This window comes from Fundulus heteroclitus, chromosome 3 (genome assembly GCF_011125445.2).
Source record: "Fundulus heteroclitus isolate FHET01 chromosome 3, MU-UCD_Fhet_4.1, whole genome shotgun sequence".
NCBI lineage: Eukaryota > Metazoa > Chordata > Actinopteri > Cyprinodontiformes > Fundulidae > Fundulus > Fundulus heteroclitus.
This window is the reverse complement of record NC_046363.1, coordinates 28,710,036-28,718,671: the sequence shown is the minus strand read 5'-3', so window position 1 is coordinate 28,718,671 and position 8,636 is coordinate 28,710,036. Positions and strand designations below refer to the sequence as shown.

Genomic DNA, 8,636 nt, shown 5'->3' with positions numbered 1-8,636 from the left:
CATGGGGCACGTAGGATTATAAGGCGCACAGCGAATTAATGTGCCTATGTGTGTCTTTGTCCACATATAAGGCTCACCAGATTATAAAGCACACTGGATATTCTTCTTTCCAAGTGTGTAATATCACTCCGCCCCTTCACGTACACAGCTCTCTCCTGAGAGGGAGAGCTATCCGTCTCTGCCAGGAGGCCAGAGTAGTTGGACTACACTGCCCTGTTTCTAACATAAAGCCAAAATAAACGCTACTTTTATTTGAATTAACGTACTAGGTTTATTATTGCTAGCTACCGCGTATTCTGGGTGCGGGCTGTCTAAAGGCTCCCACATACTCGGACGTACTGTGCGCATATTGTGAGCTTGGCGCACTACGCGCTAACTCTCCGCGGACATTTTACCCTTCACAGTTGAGCGCATTGTTGCCAAAAAAATTTTGTGTCAAATTCCTACAATTCCCAAAGAGAGGGGACTGTGATGCCATGAGTCCTTGCAGCTACCTGCTTGGAACAGCTCAGCATATCAAGCTCGGCGTCACATATAAAACAGTTTGATGTAAATACTTCTTGCCTCCTAGAGATTTATAGATTGACACCGTGAACGCGGTTGTAAAAACTGAGCTCTAGTCTACACGTACCTGAATACGTGGAGTCCGCCTTGAGTCTGCCTTGAGTCCACTTTGAGTACGCCTCGAGTATGAACGGACCTCCGCGGAGTGAAGTATGCCAGAGTACGTGGGGGCTTTTACATGAATGCACTTCTAGTTTCAATGTTACAGTCAGGCAGTCTTGTAGACAGCTCAGCGGCCCGGTAGTGACACAATGTATCGTAATGCTCCGAATATCCATTCAGCAGAGCGGCTTTATTGCTTACCAAAGTCATACTTACACATTTTAACAGATTTTGAAGGCATTGTACCACATAAAATGGACCAGTAGGCACAACGGCAATCATATATAAGGCGCACCATCAATTTTTGAGAAAAATTTAAGGAATTTCAGTGCGCCTTGTAGTAAAAAAAAATACAGTATTTTTTGTATGACACACTCTCCACCGCTGTTGTTATCTGCGCTGACTGAAAACAAACCTCAACCTCTTTAAGATTTTTATAACTACCATCACCTTCATTTTTTACCACCCCTGTATTGTTTCAAGGTGAAGTTTTTTAAACAATAAATTCATTGTCTTTTTCCCCCTCATTGAATCCAACTTAAAGCAAAAGAAACCCATCTAAGTGGCAGTAGTAATTGCAGGTGATTGGTATGGTATATTCTTCATCTGTCTGCATGCATATGACTCTGCTGTTGTGAAAAAAAAAAACATTAACTTGTACTGCCTAGTTTCTGCTGCTTATGGAGAAAAAAAAAACACAGCACATATGGATTTATTGTATCAGGCAGAGCTCAAAAGCAACCTTTTGCTAAAGATAGCCACCAAGACCACTAAAACCCCCAGTATGACTCACCTCTAGAAAAGTCTGATTGGCTGTGATTGATTGAGACATGTTAGAGGTTATTTAGGTGTGACAAAGACAAGTCTCATTCTTATTACTTGAAGCAACATTTCTTTCGCCATATCTGTAATGATTATCTCCATTGCCTCCCTAAAGACATTCTTGATTTTATTTCTGGGAGATCACGAGCTGCTTTAGGGCCAGAAAGTTATGTAATCCCTCATGCAAGTTCTAGGTCTAGCGTGGGGGCCTCAGCAGCCTCAGCTAATTTTAATGTGGGAGAGCAGGGGCTCTTCTCTGATCCAACATGCGAATGACCTTTGCATCACCTGCTTATATGTGGGATCCCATTTTTGGGCTTATGATTTATATCTCATGACCGTAGATAAAGGTTGAGATGAAAATAAATCAATAAATCAAAATCATAATTTTTCACTTCAGCTATTTTACTATGACATACCATGCAGGACCCTTTTTACAACAGATCAGGCCCCAATCCATGGATTCTTCTCATCCTACAAAAGATCATTCATGAAAAGGGTACTATAATACCTCCTCCCTTTCCTTTAGGGGGAAATATCATGCAAAAGCCACTATTATAGCCCTTAAATAAATTTGTTGTGTACTTGTACTTGTGAGTCTCTAGGAATGCAGAAATGTTAAATGTTATCTGTCCAGGAGTTGTGTAGATTTGTTTATATTCTTCCTAGGTCATACTTTTCTAACCTGGCCAGCCAGATCGATAATGTGTTGCACTCTCAATCTGCACATTACCAATCCGGGACTGCTCCATTTGAATCCGTTTGGGGAAAGGAGGGAATTTCAGCAGAACTCTCTGAGCTGACTGGGTGAAGCAAAACCTAGAGCCCGCCTACCAAAGGTTGGTTTTAGCCAATCACAGTATGAAATTAAAACATAAGCAGCAGACGTCATGAGAAACCACAAAAAGGTAAGCAAGTCAAGACACTTCTTGCTGTTCTACTATCAAAGAAATCGCAGATTCTTACAAAACAGATGTGATAGCAGCAGCTACGTGTGCGTCCTCCTGCGCGGCCATGTTTGTGTTGGTCTGGCTGTGGGCTTAGGCGCTCTTGCTATTGTCGCACCGGTATGTCCCGCCTTAAATCTCAATACTACAACGTGATTGGCCTGTAGCATTTTTGGTTCGGACACAAATAGTTGAAGCCGGAGCAGTACAACTTGGATTCTTGTGTATTTGTGAACGCACAAATACTGCAAGAATTAATCTTGCAGGCAAGGTTAATACTTTTCAATTGGTTTAGTTTTCTGTTCTCTATTACATATTTTTTTTAAAAATTACGTCACAGTATTTGCTGCAGAGATGCTAAACAAGGTAATGGACCTCTGGCTTACCAATAATGTGAATCCACCATTTTTATTTCTGGGAGCGATTTTGTAGTTCAACCTGTAGGACATTAAACGTACAAGTGGGTAAGTCAAAATGTTCGGTTGTTCATTACATTGTCCCCCAGCAACAAACATGGCAAAACGGGGTGAAGTGGAACGCTCTGTGACCTGAACAAGGTGTGAAGTGCCTCATTTAGATTTAAAGAGACAGCACCAAAACAAGTCACTTTCAGGTGCACCTCAAAACAGGGGTAAAAAGGGGAGAACATGGGGTTAAATTAATGAGGAATTTAGACCAAAGCATTGCAGTTCCAATTTATATAGACCATGACTTAATGATTTTAATGTGAAAAGGAAGAAGTGAATACCATAATAGGTTCCCTTTAAGGCAGAGACTTATAACTGCAAAATGTCCCAGTCCCAGAGGCCTGTGAACAAGAGGTACCCTCACAGTCTGAGAGATTTGGAGAACTCGATGCAATCTGCTGGGTTTTCTTAGATATAAAACTTTTTGACAATTCTGTCTGTACGATGTGATAAAACTGACTTTGCAAAGTGCCTTGCCATGACACGTTGTGAATTGGCACTATATAAATAACATTAAACTGAATTGCATTTTGCGAGGTGAAGTGTGCAGATAGTACCAAATAAAGAAAATCATTTGGAAGTGATGTGCACAAAGATTATTACCTACTAAAACTGAATGCTGAAATTAAACTAAAAATTCTTCAACAAAGTATTAGTTTAAGGTTGTGCAGACCAATGCAATGAGGTTATTTCATCTATTCGTTTTTGTTTCAATAGGGTGTACAGTCATATTCAACAAATTCAAATATTATTGAAGAGTTAATTTATTTCAGCAACTCATTTCAATAAGGGAAACACATAATATAGATAAACGCACACTGACTATGTTTAAAGCCTTTATTTCTGTGTGCATCAGACCAATTAAAAAGCCAAAACTATTCACACAGAAACGGGGCCTTAATGGAAAGTATGCTTAACACTGGCTTAAAGGTTTATTTTTTTCAAAATGTACTTTTAATCTGACAAACAGGCCTCTTAGAAATGCAGATTCTAATTTACTAAATATGATTGTGTTTATTTCACAGTTAAATTGTGCTGGGTAAATATCACACATTATGTGAATAAAAAGTTTGGAGATGATTTAAATCAAAACAATAAAAACCTGCCATTTTAACAAGGGCGTGTACACTTCTGAGAACCCCTGTGCATTTTATTTAACATAATAGAATCTATGCAAGGGTGTTTATAGCTATACCGCAGGGATTAAAAAGTAAATTGGCAATTAAATCCATATTAGTTTAAAATATGAAGCCACATCAAGCTAGAAAAGTAAATTCACTTTATAAACTCTCTATAAAGTTTGCAACTACAGATTAAACTTCTTTTTGATTCCCTGCGAACAGTTTTCTAGCCTCTTAAATTTAATATAATTAACACAAAAAGAGACAATCTCTGACCCGAGAATATACGAGAAACACTAAACTAAATCGTCATTTAAACATCTTCCATGACTTTTGTCGGTCACTGAAAAATGATGACATTGTCTGCGTCTGTAAGTGTTTACAGGTAATCACATTCCTTCTAGCCGAGGCTGTTTGAAACATGGGAAAAATGTGAGACGTGAAACAATCCTTTGCCTCACGCTGTGGTTCTGTTTCTGCTGCAGTCGTCTAAGAACTGACGAAAAGGAAAGTAAAGAAATGAGATCGGGCGGGATGATTCACTGGCATGAATATCTACCAGAGCAAGATTATCGTGCTATAAGGCCTGCTCTCATTTTCAGGCTGCCGCTGGGGATCTGATTGGGTAACGTTAACCATCAGGGCATGGCCGTAAATGACTGGCAGTGACGGAGTGGTGACGAGGGGTGTTAGGCGTTGCAGTTTCAAAACAACAACCTGGGCTTCCATGAATGACACCGACGGTGTTTGTAAACAAGAAGCATTCAGTGTATTATATTAGAGCGAGCCATAACAAATTATACTAAAATCAATTTACTTGGTATTGAACTATATTGGCTTTCAAGTGTATGGGTTTGTCTTAATTGGGTTTGGTACAACACTTTTCTTGCGTCCTCCTTTTTTCTTGTGTCCTCCATTTGTTCATCTTGCAAACTGAGAATTTGCACATATTGTTTGAGAGGCTGTCTGACTTAGAAGAATCAGAAACCAGATTTGGATAGAGAGAATCCGTGGGAGGAAGTGGGACTCCCTGTTTACTTCTCTGTCTTACAGTTTCCAGGCTGACAAAGCCAGACCGCATCAAAGTCTCCCTCGTAGCTGAAGTCACATGATCTGCAGAGGAACTACCCAAATCTCTGCCTCCGCTCGCACCCACGGGCCCATATATATATATATAAACTCCCCCGAGCTGAACGAGGGAAAGATTCACGAGAGAGCACGTCGGTGAAAGAGCGCAACAGCATTCAGGTTGTGAAGAAAAGGCTGAGTCTGGACAAATTTTAAGGATTTATTTTAACTGAAGGTGAAAATCTGAAGCAGCAAAAAGATGCTGGTGGAGAGTGTCATCGTTGGAATGATTTTCCTATGCACAACAGGTAATTTTAGATGATTTCTCTTTTTAAGTAAAGTTGTGAAGAAATTAATGGCATCGCTTGCATTTGTATTTCTATTCTTTTGATAATTTTTATTTCACAGTTGATTTATTTTATGTTTTATTTCTAGAGGCTAGAGGTGAGGCGACAGAGCTGATGGCTGTGGCAGGTTCTCAGGTTGTGTTGCCCTGTAAATGTGAAACTTCACAGTGTGATCCTGCTGCCATCACCTGGAGCAAAGAAAACGGAGGGTAAGACACAAATCTCTGCACTCCCTACTTCTCCAAACTTTCTATTCTTTCTTCTCAAAGCTGACAATCCTTCATGGCTATCTGTGCAGTAAGAGCAACGATAAATTACATTATAGGATTTATTGAACATCTATAAATGTAACAATCTAAATGAAACTTGATTAAATAAATGAATAAATACAATTATAAGAAATATTTAAATAAAAAATTATAAAATACAAATTTTATTTAAATAAATTTTTATAAAAAATTAAGATTATTTATTCAATTTAATTATTTTATAGCTGTAGCAAGGACTCTAGGTGTCAAAATCAAGTAAATAAATATTTTTTTAAATAAATATTTACATATCTGATCATTTAAATAAATCTAGAATGAATCGATAAGCAAATAAAAAAACACAAGTTCAGAAACAGTTTATTAAATGCCCAATTTAATAATTGGATTGGTAAATTGGTAATCAAATTTTGACTTCATTTTGTTGCACATTATAACTTATAAAAATATATATAAAAATAACGTATAATAGATTCAGTGTTTATTCAATCATTTAATATTTGCTGCAGTCATTCATGAAACAATATACATTTTCAGTTTGTCTCATCAAATAGACCCAAGATCTGATTGGTTCTCCTGCGCACAAACTCACCTTACAGGTGACAGAGTCACACTAACTTTATTTTAAAATACATTTATGAAATTATCAAATAATATAAATTAAAAAGATTGTTCCATACTCCTTTAACATTTAACTTTCCCCCCAAATATATAAATGTTATTTAAATAAAGTTATTGATGTATAGACTGGGGGGCATTTTGGCCCTTGATACTGTTAATCTGCTTGGGCCCTGACACTGGATGTTTCTGTTGTAACACAGCACGGTTTGGAGAAAGCAAAGCAGCGGCCTGCAGTACTGGGGCTCCAGCTGGTTTGGAAAGGGGGAGGCGCGAGTGCGATGCCCGCACACAGAGTTTGCCAAAGGGGACTACAGCCTCGAGATAAACAACGTGAAGGAGGACGACGCAGGACTTTACACCTGCAAGGTGGAACTCAGAAGCCGCGTTACTGTGAAGGAAGTCATGCTCCGAGTCCTTCAAGGTGAGAAACTCAAGATTTTAGTTTAGAGTTCCTATATTTTTGACACTTCTTACTGTTGGTGGCATTGAGGTTGGTTTTCTTTGTGTAACCAAGCTCCTAAAGTGCAGAAAGTCTGCAAATGATGAACATTCATGCTCCAAATTACCATCATTAAGCATTTTTTTTCTTTCATCTCTCGCTAGTGTCCGTCTCTCCGTCGGCTCCTGTGCGGGGGGACAGCGTGTCCATCAAATGCACTGTGACGCCTCGGCTTGAAGGTACTGTGGTCCAGTGGATGTTGAACAGTTACCCGGTTGTGCCAAAGGATTCAAACATCAGAACCGTACCAGGAGGACTGCAAATAGCACCGGTGACAGAGAATGAGGCAGGAGCCTGGACTTGTGCAGTCAAAACGTTCGACAACGTACTACAAGCCTCAGTGCAGCTGACTGTGAGAGGTGAGAATCTGAAAACCGAAATACCTCAGGAGCTCACACGGATTTAGATCACACCTATTTCATTGTGTTTTTTTTTCTCTCCTTCATAGGAATAACCCAGCCACCCAAAGACGACACAAAGTTGTATGCCGCTCTGGGGTCTCCGTTCACGATACCCTGCATGTTCTCCCCCGAGATTTTCCCCAGAGGGACGAGGGTGGAGAAACTGGACAGCGGGATTCCTCAAGTTTTTAGCAACCGTTCTGCTTCTTCATCCTCCTGGGACAAGTCTATCATTATCCAGGAGGTGGTGCCTGAAAACGAGGGCAAGTACCAATGCTCAGGGACCACAAGCAGAGGAAGACTCACTCGGACGATGCAGCTGGTCGTCGCTAAAAGTACGTTTCTACAGCCGATCCAACGCCTCTTCATTTTTCCGCTATCGTCCATTTATTCTAATGTGTTTAATCCTTATTTCCTCAGTTGTCATGTCAAAGAAGAAAGACACCGTGATGCTGAGCTGCCACCTCTCGGACTCAAGCGAAGTCACAAAGTACGAGTGGGTGCATGTGAGCTACGACGTCAACGGCACCGAGATGGTCGGGCCGGTCCTGAAGGATCAGACGATTTATGTGAAGGAGGACTGGGGTGAATGGACGTGTCGTTACTATGGGGAAAACGGCCTTTTGGGGAACGTGACCATACCCGTTCATCTCACAGGTAAAACTCAGGCCAATAATAACTGTTAGCTTCATTTAGAGACAAGATTCATCTCAGTCAGAAAACCTTACACTTTCGTGGCTTTCTTCTTCTTTAGCTGGTCAAAGAGGAGAAAAATCCTCCGGAGTCTCCAGTAACACCGGCACCGTGATTGGGCTCAGCTTTCTCCTCATCATTCTGCTGTTGGTCCTTGCTCAGATGTACAAGAATCACCAAAGGGTAAAGAAAAACTTCAGTTCATTCAGAAACTCAGTGGCTTATTCTTCGGATAGGCTAAAACATCTAGTCAAATCTAAAATGTTGTCCCAAAACGATTCCTTTTGTTTTATTCCCAAGTCAGGTTGATCGATTCTTTAAAACTCTTTCAAAGAAGTCAAATGCATTCACGAATCTTGCTCAAATCTCATGTGCGTCATCTCTTCTCCACAGAGGAAAAGGATTTTGCAGTACCCGGCGCTGGAGACTATCGTTCACACCATCTCCAACGAGCGCGAGGAGAGAGAAAAGAGCCGAGTGAAAGAGTGAAAAAAAACATCATGGCAGAGGTTTTTGCAGGAAGATATTCCCAGTACTACTTCAGAGCGAAATGTCTTTTTCCAAGCAAAAAACTTACTGGCTTTTATTTGCACAGATTTTGTAAATAATCTCATGGCAGACTTTGTAGCAGGAACTATAAACGAATTCAAACTATAATTATTCTTTATTTCATCTGTAAATAATGTTGATTATTATGTATGTATTTTTCTTCTTTTTT

General features: G+C 39.9%; 1 protein-coding gene across 1 annotated transcript; it reads left to right on the top strand.

The window, feature by feature from the left end:
• The first annotated feature begins 5,532 nt into the window (after window positions 1-5,532).
• Window positions 5,533-8,595, top strand: LOC105931538 (lymphocyte activation gene 3 protein). The gene is made up of 7 exons (XM_036135134.1): window positions 5,533-5,647; window positions 6,526-6,746; window positions 6,929-7,183; window positions 7,273-7,560; window positions 7,646-7,882; window positions 7,980-8,101; window positions 8,312-8,595. Exons 1-7 carry the CDS (start codon window positions 5,553-5,555, stop codon window positions 8,405-8,407), a joined length of 1,314 nt encoding a protein of 437 aa, XP_035991027.1. The 5' UTR covers window positions 5,533-5,552; the 3' UTR covers window positions 8,408-8,595.
• The last annotated feature ends 41 nt before the right edge of the window (window positions 8,596-8,636 follow it).